The 22203-nt window shown below is 45.6% G+C and overlaps 2 protein-coding genes across 3 annotated transcripts; both read left to right on the top strand.

Moving 5' to 3' along the window:
• The first annotated feature begins 3406 nt into the window (after positions 1-3406).
• Positions 3407-8647, top strand: LOC122008693 (protein MAK16 homolog A-like). Of its 2 annotated transcripts, none has more exons than XM_042564522.1 (10): positions 3407-3699; positions 4848-4982; positions 5089-5198; positions 6117-6235; positions 6316-6413; positions 6555-6642; positions 6719-6856; positions 6937-7045; positions 7219-7367; positions 8267-8647. In XM_042564522.1, exons 2-10 carry the CDS (start codon positions 4921-4923, stop codon positions 8303-8305), a joined length of 912 nt encoding a protein of 303 aa, XP_042420456.1. In that variant the 5' UTR covers positions 3407-3699; positions 4848-4920; the 3' UTR covers positions 8306-8647. The 2 variants fall into 2 exon arrangements, with proteins under 2 accessions (XP_042420456.1, XP_042420457.1); XM_042564523.1 differs by having other exon boundaries at positions 3407-3677.
• An 11504-nt stretch (positions 8648-20151) lies between these two features.
• LOC122008696 (putative serine/threonine-protein kinase) lies at positions 20152-22131 on the top strand. Its single transcript, XM_042564525.1, has 5 exons — positions 20152-20405; positions 20510-20649; positions 20723-20936; positions 21128-21522; positions 21601-22131. Exons 1-5 carry the CDS (start codon positions 20336-20338, stop codon positions 21997-21999), a joined length of 1218 nt encoding a protein of 405 aa, XP_042420459.1. The 5' UTR covers positions 20152-20335; the 3' UTR covers positions 22000-22131.
• The last annotated feature ends 72 nt before the right edge of the window (positions 22132-22203 follow it).

Here is a 22203-nt window from a genome sequence, read left to right on the forward strand (position 1 = left end):
CCCTTCGACCCGTCTGGGTTTCGTGCCAGCTATCCGGTCAGCTCGTCGACCTAGCTGGACTTCGTGCCAAACGTTCGGTCAGCCTGTCGACCCGTTTGGACTTCGTGCCAGACATCAGGTCAGCCCGTCGACCTGTCTGGGCTTCTCCTGCACACTCGGTCAGAGTGTTAGATAACAACAAAACTAACTTAACGTATTTTGTCATTCATCAAAACTTGAGTTAGGCCGTTAGTGCTAACCGCACCAACAGAACCGTCTTGATCTCAACTTGAAAACCTTCTCAATTTCTTCAGTTGGATCAGCAACCTAGGGTTTGTTCCTTTCTAGAAGACGACCTCACAATCACTCCTTCAGTTTCATACCTCAACTTACTTGCCAAACATTTGTCTTTTAGACTTGTTTAGACTTTCTCTGCTCAGTTTCTGATCCCTGATCCACTAAGGCTTTTCCTGTAATATTACATTAGCCAATAACAATAATAGTAATACAGAACCATATGGTAAAACTGAACTTAGAATTACCGAGATCTGCTAGTCTGGTCTACAACCTTGCTTGGAGTTCACTCCTCCAAGACTTTCTGTTACCTAAGGTTACCTCCTCCTAGGATTTTCTCCGTCTGACTTCACTCACCAAAACATAAGGTTACCTCCTCCTAGGTTTTTCTCCACCTAGCTTCACTCACCAAGACTCAGCATTGGATCGACCCACCAAGGATTCGATATCGGGTCCTCCAGACCTATCGAATCCACCTGGTTTCCACGATCTACCAAGATTTTCCTTGTTTGGTCTAACTAGGACTTCCCTTGCATAACCGTAGTTAAGACTAGTTACTCGGTTGACTTCTCACCCTTGTTTAGCCGCGACTAGGGCTTTCCTTAATCAATCTCATTTAGACATATTTATCGGGCATTAAACGTTAGAGGTCGATTGCACCAACAGTTTCCACAGTGTTGTCTTCCCTTTCGTCTTCATTCGATTTGGCCAAGCCCGTCGTGGTTCACCTGACAGAAGCTCAAATCGATGGAGAAAGATCAACCCTCCATTACTTCCGTTCAATTCCATCAAAGGGGTTCTTCGGTGGAAGATTTCCTTACTATTGTCGACGAAGCAAGCTGTCCACCGGCTCTTAGCTACTGTCCACCGGCTCTAGGAGTTTCAGATTCGGGTTCTTCATGTAACGACAAAGAGTAGTCGGATTGGAGTTGATTGTGGAAAAGGGAGATTGGTTAACTATGATTTATTTGTTGTTCTTGTTTTATTTTGTAGTTAAGTTCTTATGCGTGTTTGATTGTTTCCTGTTTAGTTGTTAGCTTATTTTCATGTTTGATCTATATGTTATTTCCTTATGATGCATGTTAGACTATTTAGTTTTGGTACTTTGTTTAGTTTCATTATACATGATTGTTAATTTTGTCTCATAGTGTGATAATATGGTGCAAGTTTATCAATTATGTATAATTAGGTTTTGTTTATTGTTGTTTAGGTTTGTTTAGTTCACTCGTATAATTTAGTTATAAGTCTTGCAATTTTATTTGTTTTTGTATCATGCCTATTAATAGATGTTCTTGTGTCATAAAGCAGCAATGCGGTGCGAGTTTATCTTCGATAGTTAGGTAGGATTTTAGTTCCATTTCTCGCATGTTATTTTTGTTTATAGCATTATCCATAGTGTAGAGTGACACTGAGCTAGGGGTTCATTGTTTCTTATTAGTTAGGATTTCATTTATTGCATTAAGTTTAGAGAACAAAACGCCCAACAAAAACCCTGCTAGTTTGATTTGATATGAAAACAAACGTCCAGCTATTAGTTCTACGAGAGAGATAATCCGGTCCTCTATTTTATTATTGTACTAACTTCGTTTTGTAGGTTAGCCTTTGTTTTTTTAGACTAACACATTTTACAGGATGAAAGGAGTTAAAATTAACTCAAGCATCAGGTGAACAGCGACCTAAGGCGGCTCCTGTTCGAGTGGAGGCGCCTCAGATGTTTTGGTCGAAGTCCCCGCGTGGAAGGGCACGGAGGTGCCTCCCATGCGAATGGAGGTGCCTTGAAGCTTAGTGCTGGAGAGCTTTGAAGACGCCCTCAAGAAGATAATATCCGTAGGTTGCAAATTTTATCGATTCCGAAGATAAGAGGTACAAGTTGCTTTTGGAGGCATCTCGAATGAAGCTGGAGGCACCTTCAACCGTCTATATAAGTCCTGTTGGAGCAACCTTCATTACAAATCTTCTCTATGAACTACAAAGAGTTTTTTGCTATTATGAACACATTCGACTGCTACTGTGCTACTGCTCTGCGACTTCCAGCTGTTGCCAGTAGATCGACACCAACTCTTGAGCGCTTACGAATTCTCTTCTTGCGATTTGGTAACTAAACTAATTATTGTATTTATTTTTTACTTGAAAAAAGAGAGTCTAGGCTGTTACACTTCCATTTCTTCAATATCTTGTATTTGATCCCTTCTTCTAACGGTTCCGGAAGATATGTATAGTGAATTGTCCATCGATAGATCCAATGGATCGTGTGTCTTGGAGTAGGAGTCACTGATTGTTTCGAATCAAATAACTTCTCGAGTTCTTGTTTGTGTTTTTGTTTCTGTGTTGTGTTATTCCGCTGCCTTCTCGTTCTCAAAGTTGAAAAAGATTGATTTTTTAAAAGATACATGCTTCACCTCCTCTCACGTGTGCAGAAATTCTATACAAGCTATTGTAATAGACTCCACCCTTATAGGAAATTAATTTAATATTATATTAGATCTTAGTAAAAAAAAACTAAGAAAGGTGTGTTTCCTAATGTAGTCGGTTCAAGGTATTTATAAAAATTTATCCGCTTCCAATATTGCTAATCTTAAGATATGAGACTAAAGAGAATCTGAGAAAATTATTATGAGAAAAATTTGTAATAATATGCCTATGAAAATTACAAATAATTTTTAAAATGATTTTGTGAAAAAAATTAACATAATTTAATTTTAAAATTTATCAAATTAATCAAGAGTTGGTTAGTAAGGTCCATATTCTTCATAAAATCGTAAGAAATTCATTTCATTGCTCAACGTTTAATTTTATATAACCTAACAAATTTTATTATTTTTTTATTAAATTTATTTTAATTTTTTATTAAGATTAGGATTATAATTTTTAACCAAATTTATAAATAACACACACTTAAATACTGTTTTAGCAATTTGGTTAATTTTAAAATTATGTTTTTTTTATAAAATATAATTATTTTTTAAAATTAAGTTATAATATAAAAAACCATTAATATTTTTAAAATATTTTTTATATAAATATGTTATATATATATATATATATACAATTTATGTGATATCAATTATAAATTGATTTCTCTATTAAAATATATTTTAAATTGAATCAATTAAATTGTATGATATAAACCCTACCCTTTCTCCAGCTCCAGCGAGTTCCGACCTACCGCGCTAGCGTGTCGCCGCCGTCGCCCTCAGCTCCTCTCGAATTGGTCGGTGGCATCGCATCTCCGTTCAGCTCCCAAAACTACGTCTCGAGGAGATTATCGAGTACTCAGCCCTCGTCGGTGCTCCTTTTCCATCGTCACGCAAGCAAGCCGTCGTTTTTTTTCTTCGAAGAGCACTGCCCGCGAATCCTTCGAGCCCGCGAGTGCCATCCTTCTTCAGTTATTTCCTCGTTTACGGGTTGCTACCTCTATCCCCACAGGTTTGATTACATTTAGTCACCGCAAACAACTCGATCAGTAACCTGTTCTTATGGCCGTAATGTTTTAAGAGTCATTAGAATGTAGCATTTTGATTTTATGTTTATTATGAACTTGATTTTGTAGTGAAATTATGTTTCTGTGAATCGGTCACTATTTACATGTTCTTGAAGTTCATGACATGGTAAATACGTGGACTCGTAACATTAGTCATCTGCTTAGAAGTTACAAGGAGTATTGCTCTTGCTTGGCCCATTATTATTATTATTATTATTATTTTGCTCGATTAATAGTTAGCTACATTTTCCACAAATAACTATAGTCTAACTTCCCTTGCTGAGTTGCTGTTAGCATTAAATTTGTTCAGGGTCAAAATTTAATCTTTTTATATTTATTCTTTTTGTTTAAATTTATAGTTTTGCTGTTACAAATTGTACACTTCTTTTTGTTATAGGATAGTTTGATTGATTATTAGGATATGGTTGAATATTTGCTTTTGACTGTCACTGAAGGATAAGGGTGGACATTGAAACAGAAATAAAAAAATGAATTGGAACCAAAATAAATAAAATATATAAATTTGATTTTAACAACCTTTAAGTTGATGCAATATGATATACCATTTGATAAGTTTTTTCATATTAAACATAAAATCTATCATTTTTTTTTTTACATTTTCAATTGAAATTTAGACCAAATTTATTGTCTCAGTTTGTTTTCAAATGTTCTATTAATTACTCAATTTGGTCTGAAATTTCAAATAAACCAGTATATTGAATCAATGCAAACTCTTACCAACTGAACTCTCTTTTTTATTAGAAGCAACCAGTATCAAATATTATATGAAGCCATTGATATATGTTATCACTTTTATTTCCCAGAAACCATATGTAATATAGAATTCTAAAAATAATAGAAGAAAAATATTAATTCTGATCTGTAATAAATTTTCTTGTACAAGTTTCAATTTCCTTGAACCTTATATCTTTATCCTATTTATTGCTATGTTTCTCATCTTAACTGTGGTTCACTATTCTTTTGTATTTGTTGAAGTATTTAGCTAGTAATATGTTAGTGTTTAGTACTTTTGACGGCTGATGGTTCTCTTACTTTTTTTACTTCAATGGATCTAACCCTGACTTCATAACAGGACTACGAAGACTCTCCTGCTCCCATCATTTATCCATCTCTATTGAGTTCCTTGAAGAAACCTATCTTCAGAGATGCAGCACGATGATTTGATATGGCAGGTTATCAAGAACAACCACTGCAGCTATATGTGCAAGTATACTCTCCTTGTTTCTTTCTCTATTAAGGCTACTAGTTCAGTCAAGTGTTCTAAATAAATCCCCCAAGTCCTAAATTGTTGTTGCCTTTGGCCATTGTTATAGGATCACAACAGGGTCGTTCTGCAGAAATGTATATAATGTCACTGGCATCTGTAATCGTAGCTCCTGCCCTCTTGCGAACAGTCGATATGCTACTATTCGTGATCATGATGGTATGGAACTAGATCATGATATTATTTTGTGACGTCCGATAATTGATTCTACACTCGTGTTCAATTTTCATATTCTTGCCATGAATGACAGTAACTAAAAACACTTAAACATAACATGTACACTAGTAATTCTGGCAGGGAACAATTTCTCAGAATATAGTTTATTTGAAGAATTTTATTTTTAATAAACTTGCATTGACAATGTTAATAATTGGTGAATAACATGTGATTGAATTTTATTTTATGAATTCTTATCAAATAGAGTATGTAATTTTGGTTTGTGGTGAGTTTTGTGTTTCTTGGGGTTGATTATAATTCAATGGGTCTTATTTCATCTGTGAACATTGGTCACTCTGACTACCTAATTATATTATCATAGTATGGTCAAATAAAAAAGATAGCTCAATAAGTATGTAGACATATAGGTTACCAATACAGTTCTTTCGGTCATTGTGCAATTATTGCCAGGAGAGATTACTTCATTACATAGCGTTACTACCTTAGATGTTGTACCAGTGGACTATCTCTATGAAAATTTCTGCAGTTATCTATGACGTTTTTGACCATTGCTTGTTACAAAAGATTGCAAAATGTTTTGTTGGAAGGCGTGGCAGGGAGTCAACAGCAATCTAGCCCCTAACAGGTCAAGCTAAAAGATCAAACGAAATGCACGTTATAAATGTGGAAATGTAACAAGAATGAGCCTCAAAGCATGTGGAGGAAACAGAAATGTTTGGGCAAGGGAAATGGATTGCATATATACTGAATTGGAAAAATGAATATCATGATAATGAGGATTGCAAGCTCCAACAAAGAAAATCATTTTTTGTTGTTTTGGTACTTTGGGATGGAAGTTTTTTATATTGTTCCTTTCTTTCAAATTTTCTGATTCTTTATATTCCAACTTATCTTCTGCAGGAGTTTTTTACTTGTATATGAAAACAATTGAAAGAGCACATAAACCAAATGAACTGTGGGAGAGAGTTAAACTTCCGAGAAACTATGAGAAGGCTATAGAAACTATTGATAAACATTTGGTACTTGCTACTCTCGCTGATTAATTATTTTGAATTATATCTTTCAAATGTTAAATGCTTTTAGCTTTGATTTTTGTCAGGAGTTCTGGCCTAAATTACTCATACACAAAATAAAACAACGATTAACCAAAATGACTCAATGTCGAATACGCATGAGAAAACTTGAACTGAAAGTGAGGTATGCAGTAATTTTAGTTAGTGCCTAGAAAGAAGTATTGTTATCATATTCAATTGTGTACAGCGTCTTTGTCATCATCATCTTTATGCCATTTGCTCTTGGGAAATGACTTAACTTGCAATCATATGCTATTTACCTCAGGGAAAAGATAATGACCGTACCCAGAAAGGAGAAGAAAAGAGAAGCTAGGAGGGAGGAGAAAGCAGAAAAGGCTGCAGTTCTCGATAAGGTTATTTTCATTGCTTGTATTACTCTTCATCCTGTGTATACATTCAGTTTAGTGTAACTGGTTATTTTTGTGGCAGAGCATTGAGACCGAACTGCTAGAGCGTTTGAAGAAAGGTGTTTATGGTGATATATACAACTACCCTGTCGAGGCATATAATAATATATTGGAAATGGAAGGTCTCCAGCCAACTGCAGTTGAAGAAGAAGAAGAAGAAGTAATGTTGTGACCCATTCTAAGTCATATACTTTTCTCAATTGGTATTGGTAGATAATTCAATTTGTTCTTATTTTAAAGGAGGCAGAAATAGAGTACGTTGAAGGCTATGATGGACTTGAAGAGGAAGAGGACATGGAAGATTTTGATGGTTTCATGAATGATGAAGGCTTGATGGGCAATGATGAGGGTAAAAATTTCTTGACCGATTCCTTTTGTTCTTCATATTTTTAGATTGACGTAACAAATTAAAAAACCAGCAATATGTGAATTCCTTGATGACTAGCTTTACCGAATTCCAGCATTGGTAGTTTGCTCAGCTTGATTGTGAACTTCCTCAGTAATAAACTAATTTTGGTGCAGGTGGAATGTATGAGGATGATGAAGAAACCGATCCATTAGAACAGCAAATTGCCAAGAAACTAAGACCATCATATGGATCTAAATCGCAAAAGACAGACAGTCATTATTCTGGCAAAAAGCCAAACAGAAAGGGTCGGGTAATCATCGAGGTATGCATCGTCTTCTTAATCAATTGGCCCTGCAAAAAATTCGTTAACATGTGATTGTTGATAACTAGCATCTCAGCATCACTCATCTTCTTCAGTCCTGCTTGTAACAGCTATTGGAAGTTTTTTCATTTTTCTTGTCTATGGAAACTAACCTCTCGCCTGGCACTCTCTCTCTCTCTCTCTCTCTACCATCTTTTGCCTTTTCCCTCCGGTCCATTTTTTTCTTTCTTGTTTCCAATTTAGGCAAACGTTACAAAAGGCTCCACTTGTTGAGTATCTAAGCGTCTATTCTATTTCTAATAACTTCCATTGAGGCCTCATGAAATAAGTAATTCTGAGATTATCTACTAAACTTTGATCAAACTTGACTGTAAAAAAATCATGCACAATGTGTTTGCTCAAAACGTTTTTGTAGGGTCAGCTCAGTATTTTTTCAGGGCTCCTCAGTAAAGAAATTTTGAAAATGGGGTTCTAGTTAGGTGCTTTGGTACAACAGAAGCCTTATTTGCTCCTTTACTCTATTTTTTTAGCTTTCTTTTTTCAAATTACTGTCTCTTTTATCAATCAATCAACTGTTCTCTACTTTTCACTCATCAATAATGCTTATATTCTATTGCTTTGTTTTTTTCCCTTCGCATTGGAACCTTTAAGGTTTATGCAGCCATATGAAATCACTCAGATCATTGTGTTGACATCTATTGGTAGATAACTTTTGCAGAGTTTGAATTGTTGTTCTAACAAGCTATTGAATATAATGGACTATTAAGGAAACCAATTCGCTATGCTAATACACGGCCGTCACAGTGATCTCATGAGTCTATTCCTTTCTTCTTTCGCATTATTCTCATAAACATTGCAAAATTTTTGGAAAATACCTGCATGCTTCGTTTGGACTGCAGGTCGAGGAGGAAGGAGAGCCGAAGCAAAAGGCACTTTAGTTAAATTGATTTTTGACATCTACTTCAGTAAAGTCACCCGGCCATTTTCAAAGAAGATTAGATCATAATTTGGGACCGACATCGAGACCGTGCTATTGATGAACGTCTAGTTTATTTTTACTCATAAGTCGTGTGCTATTGAGACCTCATGTTTCTTTCAGTCTCTAGTGGTAACATCGAACCAGACCTCTGTGCTTCATTGTGACCCCATTCGAAGAGGTTGGTTTACACTTTGCCTGGTTTTGATCAGTAAGCAACATATTTTCCTGTTTTTTATCATTGGGGTCCTCATAACTCATAAATTTACAATTTTAATTTTCTGCAGTTGTCTTTAAAATGCTATTAAGTTGTGCAAGTGACAGCTAACAAGTTTGGTAGATCATGAATCCTCATGGTTTGGTAGATCTTAAAAATTGCACCCTTTTTTTTTTTTCCCCATTTTTTAAGATTTTTTTTTCAACTTATTATGTAAAATCTCATTCAATTTGAATTAAATTGTTCATCTAGCTACATCATTATCGTATTTCTATTTCCTTTTTTTATGGTGTAAATTGTACCATTTCTATAATGATCCTGTCCGAGCGCTGAGTCGACAGACGCTGGGGACGTGGCACGCTCCGCTGTCTCCGATGAACCTGCAAAGAAGTCGAGCCGGGAGGGGTTTCCCGGCGACGGCCCTCCGACGCTCAAGTCAGGCAACGAGAGAGGCAGCGTAATGAGACTACAGTAGAGATGTGCGCATACTTTCGTCGACGTCTGGGGGTCCTTATATAGGGCCCCGGGGAAACGTAGGCACGTTTCTCGATGCGTACGCGCTTTCCCAAACTTACCTTAACGAGCTTGTGTCAGAAAAGTACCTTTGGCGCCATTCCGCAATCGTCCGAGCATATCCCGGATGTGACGGTGGAAGCTTCCACCGTATGATCCTGTGTACGGCTCGACCGTCAACTCTGCTGGTTGTCGGCGGCAGGTGTCTCGAGGATGATGTTATCCCCTGTCTCCTTTGTCCTCTTGTATCCCTTGTCTGTTCCAGGGCCGAGCGGGTAGGCCGCTCGGCAAGTATATTACTCCTGTCGCCGGTTATAGTCATCGGTCCGATCGGGATACCTCCCGGCCGTATGCTCGGATGATATTGCCCTACCTCTGTTGCCTGGTGCTCGGCCGAACGGACATTCCGTTCGACCTTGAAACCTTTTTGCCTTGGAGCATTGGAAACCCGACCTTTAGTCGGGTTGTCTTTCATTCGGTTCGGGTCATGTCCGGTCGATCGACATGCGATGCTCGACTCGGTAGGCCTGCTTCCTCCGATCGGCCTATCTCCGTGTTGACTCTCCTGACCTTTGACCTCCACGTGTCGTTGACCTTCCGCTAACGAGTGTCCCCCGTCCTTATCACCGGATCACATGCCTCCCCTTCAAGTCTAGTTGAAGGAGGTGCTAAGTCCGACTGACTGGACTGCCAGTCGGCGTGAATGAAACCGCCCTGCCACTCTGGAATGTTCCTCCCCTGGCCACTCGGCTCCTTCCGAGCGCTGGGTTGACGGTCAATGCTGACGCCCTTCGGATCTCCTCGGGATTCGTGCAAATCCTCTCCATTAAGACCGAGCACGCGCGCTGCGCGCCGTAATGACGCTCATTAAATGCGCCTTTATGGCATGATGCCACGTGGCGCCTTTGCTGGCGTCATCGTACGGCTCGGCGGTGTGTCCAATGGGACATCGGCGGTGTGTCCGATGGGATATCGGCGGTTTGAAATGAACGACCCGATGGGGGCCTCGGTTCCTGTGACCTGCATTGGACGGTCGAGGTCGATCGGGCCCGACCTTATAAAGCCGTCACCTCCTTCCTCCGCCGCATTTCTACCTCCGCGTTCCTCCGTCTCTCTTCGGTGCTTCAGCTTTCCGGCGACCCCGCTTCTCCGTTTTCCAACGATTCTCCGCCGCCTTCCTTCGATCCCCAGCTTCTTCGTAAGGTTCCTCCTCTTCTCCTTTCTAGTTTCCTCGTCTTCTTTGTCGAGTTCCCGTCTTCTAGTCATTGTTTCTCCCATCTTCTGCTTGCCGTGTGTCTTTTTCCATTCTCTCGGTTTTTGCTTTTTTTTGCCCGATCGGATAATGGCCAGTTCATCCCGACCGGTAGACCCCGCTTTAGGTCCTTGGTATACGACCATGGAATCTCGCTTCGATCGACGTGACGTCGAGGCTCTGTTTGACGGTTTTGACATTCCATCTGACTTTGAACTTATTCTACCTTCACCAGCCGCTCGGCCTCACAAACCGTCGAGCGGAGCCATATGTTTTTTCCGCGACCAATTCACAGCCGGTCTGCGGTTCCCTCTTCACCTCTTCTTCGCCGATGTTTGTAACTTCTTTGGTCTTTCGCTCGCCCAACTAGTTCCCAACACTTTCCGCCTTTTGTGTGGAGTGGTTGTACTGTTCAAGATACACCGCATCCCTCTCCGACCGGAAGTTTTTTACTACTTTTATTATCCTAAGCAATCCGAGCTGGGCACCTATCTATTCCAAGCTCGGCCCGGTCTGGTCTTTTTTGATAAACTCCTCTCCTCCAATAAACACTGGAAGGAGTACTACTTTTATTTGCGTCTCCCCGAGCGGGCTTCCTTTTGGACCAAATGACAGGTCAGACCGCCCACTTCTCCTGAGTTAAAAAGATTCAAAACCCGACCGAACTATCTCGATGCCACGAACATGCTTGCCGGTCTGAAGCTCGATATCAACAAGCTTCTGCCTGAAGGCGTGTTGTACATATTCGGCCTGAGTCCGAGTCGCACTCTACTTCCGAGCAGCTTTGGTAAGGATTTCACTTGCACATGTACTTTGAGTGCTAACTGATTTTCTTCTTTTTCTTTGGCAGCAAATATCGTCATGGAGTCCGTGATGCAAGGGATTTTGAAGAGGAAAGCCGAGGCGCTCGAGGCGGCCGCCGCCAAAGAGATGGAGCGATTGGGCATCACTCCGGCCGGCTCTCACGAGAGTGAGAGCGACACACATGCAGAAGAGTCGGCCGCTCAGGCCTCCCCCGTGGAGGTGACGGGAGGCAATACATCGAATAGGGAGCCAGCTATGCAAGAAGAAGGCTCCGGTCAGGAAGACGAGCAGCCACTCAGACAAAAGAGACGCCGGACGGAGATGCCGCTGCGATCGGCTACTTCCGCTGTTCGTGTATCCGAGCGAGCGGGATCCGATTCTCGCGGTAAAACTCCAATGGTGGAGGCAGTATCCTCCGATCGGACTCCGTCTCAGTTGAATCTGCCCGCCATCCCTATTGAGGTTGTGCCAGTCAGCGCTCTTCCGCCTGCCCCTCGTCAGGTCCAGCGCTCGGCTATTTTGTCCAAGTTCTCCGTCCCGGCCTCTGCTCCCTCCGCATCTGCTCACACGTCTCCTGGCCAGAGTCGCACCATTAGGGTCACCCTGCATCTTCCCACCGAGGAGCTCTTGCCCGAGTCCGATCGGCCAACCGCGCCTGAGCATATGATCACTATGAAGGGGCCCCTCGCCGAGATGTGGGCCGACGCTCGGGCACGTGTCGCGATGATTCCGCTCGGTAACCTGGCCAACAGTCATATGCAGCATGCCACTGGGGTAAGTGTGTTTTCTTTGAAGTCCTCTACGCACTTTCTCCGATCGCCTATTAATAATCTTGTTTATGTCATAGGTGGGTGGAGGATATCGCTATCTCCAATCGTCTGGCCATGGTGGACGCGGAGCTAAAGAGGCTAAAGAGCTCGGGCGGTGCGCCCTCCCAGGGTCCCTCATACGCCGAGCTGCAGAAAGAGCTCAAGAAGACCCAAGACTTGTTGGAGGCTGAGCGAAAGAAGACGGCCGATCAAGCTTATACTCTGGCCGAGCTCGAGCGACAGGTCAAGACACTTGACCGGAAAATAAGCCTAGCCACCGATCAGAAAAATACGGCCATCACCGATCTGGAGAAGAAAAACGTCGAGGCCCGGGGCCTGGAGCAACGGGTCAAAGAGCTGATAGAACAGCTGGACGGCGAGAAGGCGAGTCACTCGGGCGAAGTGCTCAAACATAAGGACGAACTGAAGAAATTGCAGGAGGCTCTCGAAGCTTCCCAAGCCACCTTCAAGGAGTACCAGGAGGTTGAATCGAGCCGGTTCATCGTGCTGAGGCAAAACTACATCCGCTCAGACGAGTTCGCTGAGAAGGTCTGCAATCGGATGGCTGAGGCCTTTGAACTGACCATCACTGCCACGTCGGATTACTTGAAGGCCAAGGGTCTCCTCCCAACTTCAGCGGAAATTCCCGCCCGGGAACATGCGGCGCTTCTTGCAACCATTCCGAAGCATATCTTTAATTATTTTGAGTGAATGTGCTTTCAGGAGTGCTTCCGATCGGCGTGTCTTTCACGTGGCATCTGTAACCTTTAAACGCTAATTTTAAATGAATGCCTACTCTTGGTGCGTTATTCTCTTATCTCGCGTTCTCTTTGACTACGCCGACAGGTTACTAGACCTTTTTCTCGCAGGGAATTTTTTAAATTCCTTGCTTTGCCGATCGATCAAACGCCCATCCATCTTGTCTGGGATTTCTATGAGCTTTTCGCTCTTAAGTGCTTTTCTTTGTTTTGCCGATCGACCAAACGACTATCCACCGCACTGTGGATATCTATAAGTTTGTGTTTTCCTTTACCGCGCTTGACGGTCTTCAAGTCGGGGGGTTTATAGTCGCTGGTCCGACTCTAGAGTTTAACGTCGCCGCTCGACGGTCTTCAAGCCGGGGATTTATAGTCGCCGGTTCGACTCTAGAGTTTAACGTCGCCGCTCGACGGTCTTCAAGTCGAGGGGTTTATAGTCGCCGGTCCGACTCTAGATTTTAACGTCGTCGATCGACGGTCTTCAAGCCGGGGGGTTTATAGTCGCCGGTCCGACTCTAGAGTTTAACGTCGTCGCTCGACGGTCTTCAAGCTGGGGGGGGTTTATAGTCGTCGGTCCGACTCTAGAGTTTAACGTCGCCGCTCGACGGTCTTCAAGCCGGGGGGTTTATAGTCGCTGGTCCGACTCTAGGGTTTAACGTCGCCGCTCGATGGTCTTCAAGCCGGGGGGGGTTTATAGTCGCCGGTCCGACTCTAGAGTTTAACGTCGCCGCTCGACGGTCTTCAAGCCGGGGGGTTTATAGTCGCCGCTCGGCATTATCTTCGTCGTAGTTCTAGATCCGGGCGGACTCTACGCCGACTTCGACTGGGACGACCGCCTCGCCTCCATACACCAGATGGAAAGGTGTTACTCCCGTTCCCTCTTTAGGGGTCGTGCGGATGACCCATAAGACTCCTGGCAGCTCGTCCACCCAGCTTCCTCCCATGTGGTCGAACCGAGCCCGAAGAATTCGGAGTATCTCCCGGTTGGCTACTTCGGCTTGACCATTGCTTTGGGGATACGCCACCGACGTGAAGTGCTGCTCAATGTCATATCCCTTGCACCATTCCTCAAGCTGATTTCCGACGAACTGTCGCCCGTTGTCCGACACGAGCCGGCGCAGAATGCTGAACTGACAGATGATGTTTTGCCAGATGAATTTTTTTACCATATGCTCGGTTATCTTGGCCAATGGCTCAGCTTCTACCCACTTGGAGAAGTAATCTACCGCCACCAATAGAAACTTCCTTTGTCCGGTCGCTATAGGAAAGAGTCCTATGATGTCCATGCCCCACTGGTCGAATGGGCAAGACACGGTGGACGCTTTCATTTCCTCCGTCGGCTTATGCGAGAAATTATGGTACTTGTGACAGGCATGTAGCGTTGGCCAGAAGTATCCGGCCAGCAGGATCTTCCTAGCCAGAGATCTGCCGCCCGGATGACCTCCGCAAGATCCTTGGTGTACCTCCTGAAGAATGTACTCTGCGTCTTCTGAGCGGACGCACTTTAGCAGCGGTCGGGAGAAAACCTTTTTGTAAAGATGATCTCCGAGGAGAGTGAACCGGCCGGTCCTTCTCCTTAGTAGCTGAGCTTCATCCTGATCGGATGGTGAGGCCCATGAGCGCAGAAACTCCATGATGGTTGTTCTCCAATCGCTTGGGAATGTGAGGATTTTCATCCGGTCTATATGCGCTACCAAGTATACTTGCTCGATTGGCTGTTGGATGACGATCGACGATATCGAGCTTGCGAGCTTGGCTAATTCATTTGCCGCTTGGTTCTCCGCTCGGGGTATCTTCTGGACCACTTCCTCGGTGAAGCCAGTTTTGAGTTTCTCAAAGGCCTCTGCGTACAATCTGAGTCTTGCATTGTTTATCTCAAAAGCGCCCGTGAGTTGCTGAGCGGCAAGCTGGGAATCCGAGTGGATCACGACCCAATTGGCTCCAACATGTCGTGCGGCTTGCAATCCGGTTATGAGGGCTTCGTATTCCGCCTCGTTATTGGTTGCCCGATAATCTAGCCGGACGGATAAATGCATCCGCTCTCCCTGAGGCGACAGTAGCATGATCCCAATTCCGCTTCCGAGCCGAGTGGACGATCCGTCCACATATATTTTCCATGTAGCTTCGGGCTCAGGATTTTGTACTTCGGTCACGAAATCTGCCAAGGACTGTGCTTTGATCGCCGAGCGGGGTTGATATTGGATGTCGAATTCGCTAAGCTCCGTTGTCCACTTGATGAGCCGTTCGGATGCTTTAGGGTTTAGAAGTACCCTTGCGAGTGAGCTATTTGTCATCACAATAATGGTGCGCGCCAAAAAGTAAAGGCGCAACCTCCGAGCGGCGAGTGCCAAGGCGAAAGCCAACTTCTCAAGACCGGTGTAGTGAGACTTAGCATCTTTTAAGATATGGCTTAAAAAGTACACTGACTGTTCCTCACTGCTCGGCCTTACTAATGCTGAGCCCACAGCATGCTCAGTTAAAGATAAATAAATGCGGAGCGGCTCACCTTCGGCTGGTTTCGCCAACACGGGTAAGGAATTCAGATAAGTCTTTAATTCCTCGAATGCCCGATCACACTCCTCGTCCCATTGGAACTTGGTGGCTTTACGGAGGATCTTGAAAAATGGCAAGCTCCGGTCGGCCGTCTTAGAAATGAACCTTGACAGCGCCGTTATCCGACCGGTGAGACGCTGTACCTCTCGGAGATTTCTAGGAGGCGGCATGTCCTGCAATGTCTTTATCTTGCTGGGGTTCGCCTCTATACCCCGCTCGGTCACAATGTAGCCCAGGAAGCGCCCGCCTTTTACCCCGAACAGGCACTTCTGAGGGTTAAGTTTGACGCCATACCTTCTCAACGTTTGAAAGGTCTCCTCAATGTCCGCGTAGAGATCGCCCGCCCGGAAGGACTTGATAAGTATGTCGTCCACGTATACTTCCAAGTTGCGTCCGATCTGTTCCTTGAAGACCTTGTTCATCAGACGCTTGTAGGTGGCTCCCGCGTTCTTCAGCCCGAACGACATTACATTGTAACAGTAGGTGTCGTCCGCCGTGATGAAGCTGACCTTCTCTTGGTCTTTTCGGGCGAGCGGCACTTGATGGTAGTCTTGGTATGCATCTAGCATGCATATCAGCTCGCACCCGGCCGTGGAGTCCACCAGCTGATCGATCCGGGGAAGGGGGTAGAAGTCCTTCGGACACGCCTTGTTCAAGTCCCGGAAGTCGATGCAGACTCTCCACTTGTTGCCCGGCTTGGAAACCAGGACCACATTTGCAAGCCAACTCGGGAATTGTACTTCCCTTATGTGGTCGGCTTCCAGAAGCTTCTCTATCTCCGCCCGGATGATTACATTTTGCTCCGCGCTGAAGTCCCTCTTCCTTTGCTTCACCGGGCGAGCGTCCGACCGGACATGAAGTTTATGTTGCGCTACGCTCGGTGAGACCCCAGGCAGCTCATGGGTCGACCAGGCAAAGACGTCGCAATTTCGCCGCAAGCATTTGATCAACCTCTCCTTCTGCTTCTCCTCCAGATCGGATGCTATGAAGGTAGTGGCCTCCGGTCGGGAAGGGTCAATCTGCACCTCCTCCTTTTCTTCATAAATTAAAGAAGGTGGCTTTTCAGTAATAGCATGTACCTCGACCCGCGGCACTTTCCGAATGGACTTGGCTTCGGCTTGGACCATCTCCACGTAGCATCTTCGAGCGGCCAGCTGGTCTCCCCGCACCTCCCCTACTTAATCTTCCACCGGGAATTTGATCTTTTGGTAGAAGGTAGAGACGACCGCCCGGAACTCGTTGAGAGCCGGTCGCCCCAAGATGACGTTGTAGGCAGAGGGAGCATCAACCACGATGAAGGTGGTGGTCCTTGTCCTTCTGAGCGGCTCCTCGCCCAACGAGATAGCTAGTTGGACTTGGCCGATCGGCAAGACTTCGTTCCCCGTGAATCCGTAGAGGGGGGTCGTCATTGACAGTAGTTCGGCTCGGTTAATTTGTAGTTGGTCGAAGGCCATCTTGAAGATTATGTTGATCGAGCTGCCTGTGTCAATGAAAATGCGGTGAATAGTATAATTAGCTATTACCGCTCGAATGATCAGGGCGTCATCGTGAGAGACTTCAACTTCTTGAAGGTCCCTGGGCCCGAAGCTGATCTCGGGTCCGCTCGCCCTTTCCTGGCTACAGCCGACCGCGTGGATCCTCAGCTGCCTCGCGTGCGCCTTTCTGGCTCTATTAGAATCTCCGCCGGTCGGGCCCCCGGCGATGATATTGATCTCTCCCCGAGATGCGTTGCCCCTATTCTCCTCCTCCCGAGCAGAAGGTCAAGGTCGTTCATTTGACGCTTGGTGGTGGGCTCCGTGCTGCTGACGATGATGCCGCTCGGGGGATCTCCGTTCTATCCTTTGAACGGGGCTCCGTGGTCGATGTTGCCGATCTGGTGAAGGCGATCGGCGGCGGTAACTCCTCGGTGCGGGATGAGCGATGGGGGGTAGGCTCCGGCAGTCGCGGGTATTGTGAGTGGCCGACTGATGGAGTGAACAAAACATCGGGGTCCATACCTTCCCCTTGTGCTTGGGCCGATCAGTGGCGACTTGTTGGACGGCGTGCAGCTGAGTGTGCTGATGAGGACGGGCGGCTTCGGCCCGCGATCCTCTGGGTGGCTGGTGACTGATGGGTTGCTTCCGCTCGGCGGGAGCTGGTTGGTCACTCTGGGCTTCTTTCCTTCTTGCTGCCTGGGCTTCCTCCACATTGATGTATTCGTTGGCTTTATGCAGCATGTGGTCGTAGTCCCGAGGCGACTTCCGGATGAGCGATCGGAAGAAGTCACCGTCCACGAGCCCTTGCGTGAACGCATTCACCATTGTTTCCGAGGTGACCGTTGGAATGTCCATGGCCACCTGGTTGAAGCGCTGAATGTACGCTCGGAGCGGCTCCCTCGCGCCTTGCTTAACGGCAAACAAGCTGACGCTTGTCTTCTGGTGGTGCCTACTACTAGCAAAATGATGGAGGAACGCCATTTGGAATTCCTTGAAACTTGTAATTGAGCCGTCTGGCAGTCTTCGAAACCACTGATGCGCCGATCCCGAAAGCGTTGTGAGGAACACTCGGCATTTCACACCATCTGTGTACTGATGCAGAGTGGCGGTACTGTTGAATTTACCCAGGTGGTCGTCTGGGTCGGTTGTCCCGTTGTACTCCCCGATCGCAGGGGGCACATAATGCCTCGGCAGTGGATCGCGAAGAATGGCATCTGAGAACTGCTGGTTGGTCCGCTCGGGCGACGCGTCCAATCGGGGCGCCTTTCCTTTTCTGACGTCCCGGATGGGTGCCTCGTTTGATGAGGATCCCTTGTCTTGATTGGCTTGCGAAACCTCCGAGGGCGTCTGGAACAGAGCCCGATGAAAAGGTATTGGGGCGGGCGACACACCCATCTGTGTGCCGGGCGGCCCCTTGTTTTGCCTCCATATTGAGAGATGCTCCTGCTGGTCTTCGGGTGGCGCTCGACCCCCCGAAGCTGACATTGCTTGCTGCATTGCCCGCTCAGCCTGAGCTTTCTGCTGCTGCTCCACAATTTTCGCTGCTCGCGCTTGGACGAGTGCTTCGAGCTCTTCAGGAGAGAGCGTTAACAAAAGTTGACGTCCAGCTTCTTCCATCTTCTTGGCTCGGATTCAGGTGCATTCCCACAGACGGCGCCAATTTGATCCTGTCCGAGTGCTGAGTCGACGGACGCTGGGGACGTGGCACGCTCCGCTGTCTCCGACTGGTGGTGTAGCTCTCCGACGAACCTGCAAAGAAGCCGAGCCGGGAGGGGTTTCCCGGCGACGACCCTCCGACGCTCAAGTCAGGCAACGAGAGAGGCAACGTAATGAGGCTATAGTAGAGATGTGTGCATATCTTCGTCGACGTCTGGGGGTCCTTATATAGGGCCCCGGGGAAACGCAGGCACGCTTCCCGATGCGTACACGCTTTCCCAAACTTACCTTAACGAGCCTGTGTCAGAAAAGTACCTCTGGCGCCATTCCGTAATTGTCCGAGCATATCCCGAATGTGACGGTGGAAGCTTCCACCGTATGATCCTGTGTACGGCTCGGCCGCCAACTCTACTGTTTGTCGGCGGCAGGTGTCTCGAGGATGATGTTATTCCCTGTCTCCTTTGTCCTCTTGCGTCCCTTGTCTGTTCCAGGGCCGAGCGGGTAGGCCGCTCGGTAGGCATATTACTCCTGTCGTCGGTTCTAGTCATCGGTCCGACCGGGATACCTCCCGGCCGTATACTCGGATGATATTGCCCTACCTCTATTGCCTGGTGCTCGGCCGAACAGACATTCCGTTCGGCCTTGAAACATTTTTGCCTTGGAGCATCGGAAACCCGATCCTTAGTTGGGTTGTCTTTCATTCGGTTCGGGTCATGTCCGGCCGGTCGCATGTGATGCTCGACTCGGTAGGCCTGCTTCCTCCGGTCGGCCTATCTCCGTGTTGACTCTCCTGACCTTTGACCTCCACATGTCGTTGACCTTCCGCCAACGAGGGTCCCCCGTCCTTATCACCGGATCATATAATATTAAAAATAATAGACAGAAATAAGACCATAGTATAAAATGCATAATTCAATTTTATACTAAACTAGTAAATAAATATATTTAAATTATCCACAAATTTTCCTCATAATTATTAACCCACTAAATATTAATGAGTTACATTGGTTACCCTTCAGATTTATTTATTTTATATATTTAATTCCTAACACATACAAATAAGCTTAATAAATAATTTATTCGTAAAACCTACTCAAATTCAAAAATTGTAATTTAATAATAAAATATAATAAATAAATAAATAAAGTAGTTAAAAAATCGAATTTTTTTAATGGGATGCTGGGGGAGCTGAACAGGCAAGGTACTCTACTTAATTAACTACTCCTTATTTGGTAAAATAGAAGAAATTCTTTATTTGGTAAAATAGAAGAAAAAAATTATAAATAAAAAAATAATAAATGGCACATTTTAAATCTTGAAAATACAGAATTTTTTTAAAAAAGAAAATTAGAGAAATAATTGAAATAGATAAGGTTCAAAGTAGTGGGATACTGGGATGAGATCAGGATTAATGCCATTTTTTATGTTAAATTAAAAAAAATTAAACATTATCTAAAAAAAATGCTAAACAAATTTATCTGTAAAATTTAGAAAAGATCGATTACGATACGAATTGAGTTTTGATTTATAAGGAGTCACAATCTTGTGACTTAATTCACGTAGCGAGAGAGAAATGACATGAAACACTTGAAATAAAAAATCCGCCTAGTGTGATTTACTTCGCCGCCGGGTTGACCTTTTGTTAACGTCAGCTTTTACTGGTTGACTTTTCTGAATCTTTGAGCGATAGTTATAGTTGTTGGTAAAAACTCTGACCCGGATGCTACCCGCTTTCCTAATGGTGAGAATACACTATCTCACGGGACGGGCGGAGAGCTGTTCCTTATCAACCGGGTGTGTTTGATCGTCAATTCACCTTCCGCGCAGGTTCGTCCTTCCGACGGCTTCTCGATACATTTAAGGAAAGAAATGGCCGATCGAGACCGATGGGTTGATTTCCAAATCGAACTCGTCGGAATCGCTCGCGCCTGCTCTCTCTCAATTCATCGTCGTCGATGGGCAAGAGTCGCAGGAAGTTCTTCAGAGGCCTCGGGAAGCTCTTCTGCGGAGCTGGCGGCCACCAAGGTCGCCCTTTTATTCTTCTTCTTCTTCTTCTTCTTTCCCTCTGTAATCTGTATTTTCGATCTTCCGTTGCAAATTGATTCCTCGATTCGCTGTGGCGGTTACAGACGGGAATGACCAAGAGGCCTTGGAGGCGATCACAGCGACGGAGCAGCGGGTGTTCCGGTACGACAAGCTGGCGGCGGCCACTGGCAATTTCAGCTCCAAGCACAAGCTTGGCGAAGGGGGATTCGGCCCTGTTTACAAGGTACTGTTCCTGTAGTCGCTGGAGAAGAAGATGAATTGGGGATTGATTAGGGTTTCGGTTGATGCGGAAACAGGGGCGGCTGGAGGACGGGCGGGAGGTGGCGGTGAAACAGCTGGGGCGGGGCTCGCGGCAAGGCGCGAGGGAGTTCGAGAACGAGGCGCTGCTGCTGTTGCGCGTGCAGCACAAGAACGTGGTGAAACTCCACGGCTACTGCGCCGATGGAGACGACAAGCTCCTCGTCTACGAGTACGTCTCCAACCAGAGCCTCGATAAGTTCCTCTTCTCCAGTAAGCACCACCGCCATTAATCCTCCTCCTCCCTCGCCCTCTTCCATCTGCTTTTCCTCTTCCCTCAGATTTCCTCTTCCGATCTTCGTCAAGATCTGAATTTGATTTTCAAAGGTTCAATCTTTCTCCCTTTAGAATCTTAAAAATGATTTTTTTTTTCTCTTTCGTTCTGTTGGTGATGGATTGAGCAGGAGAAGAGGGGAGGAAGGCGGAGCTGGACTGGGCGCGGCGGTACCAGGTGATCCTTGGGGTGGCGCGGGGGCTGCTCTACCTCCACGAGTCGGCGCACACCACCATCATCCACCGCGACATCAAGGCCAGCAACATCCTGCTCGACGGCCGGTGGACGCCCAAGATCGCCGACTTCGGCATGGCGCGGCTGTACCCGGAGAACCAAACGCACGTCAACACCCGCGTCGCCGGCACCAACGGCTACATGGCCCCCGAGTACGTCATGCACGGCGTCCTCTCCGTCAAGGCCGACGTCTTCAGCTTCGGCGTACTCCTGCTCGAGATCGTCGCTGGTCGCAAGAACACTGCCTTCGCCCCGCTACCAGACCCCGACGCCGGCAATCTCCTCGAATGGGTATACGATACGATCTTTAACTGGTACTTGATGGAATCGCACTCGGTTTTTTTTAACCAAATCGTGTTCGTTTATCAGGCGTGGAAGCTTTATGAAAAGGGGAAGAGCGTGGAGCTGTTGGATCGGGCCCTGTCGCCGGCGATCACCGCCGCCGACGAGGAGCAGGTGGGGATGTGCGTGCAGCTGGGGCTCCTCTGTACGCAGACCGACCCGAAGCATCGCCCCGACATGAAGATCGTCCTCGTTGCACTGTCGAAAAAGCCGGCGACGATGGCGTTGGAGCAGCCGACGAAGCCCGGGATTCCTGAAACCAGGCGCCGGAGGAGATCCCATGGAACCACCACCACTCGGGGATCCACTACTACCCCCGTCGCGGCTGTCTCCGGTGACAAATCTTCCTCCGCTTCCTCCTCCGCCACCATCACAACCACTGCAACCACCACCACCACCACCCACTCGAGCAATTTGCTACACTAATCTTGTCAACATCAATTCAAATGTAGTTATTTAATTATAGCATATTCCTTCGTTTAGTTATAATATATTTTTGTTTAATTATAATTAATTTTTAAATCGGTATAATAAAAGGATTAAGTTAACTTTTGGATGTATATTTAGATATGTATCAAATTCGTAAAGACTATATACTACCTAAAATCATTTTAAATTAAATAATTAATA

The sequence above is a fragment of the Zingiber officinale genome, chromosome 8A, assembly GCF_018446385.1.
Source record: "Zingiber officinale cultivar Zhangliang chromosome 8A, Zo_v1.1, whole genome shotgun sequence".
NCBI lineage: Eukaryota > Viridiplantae > Streptophyta > Magnoliopsida > Zingiberales > Zingiberaceae > Zingiber > Zingiber officinale.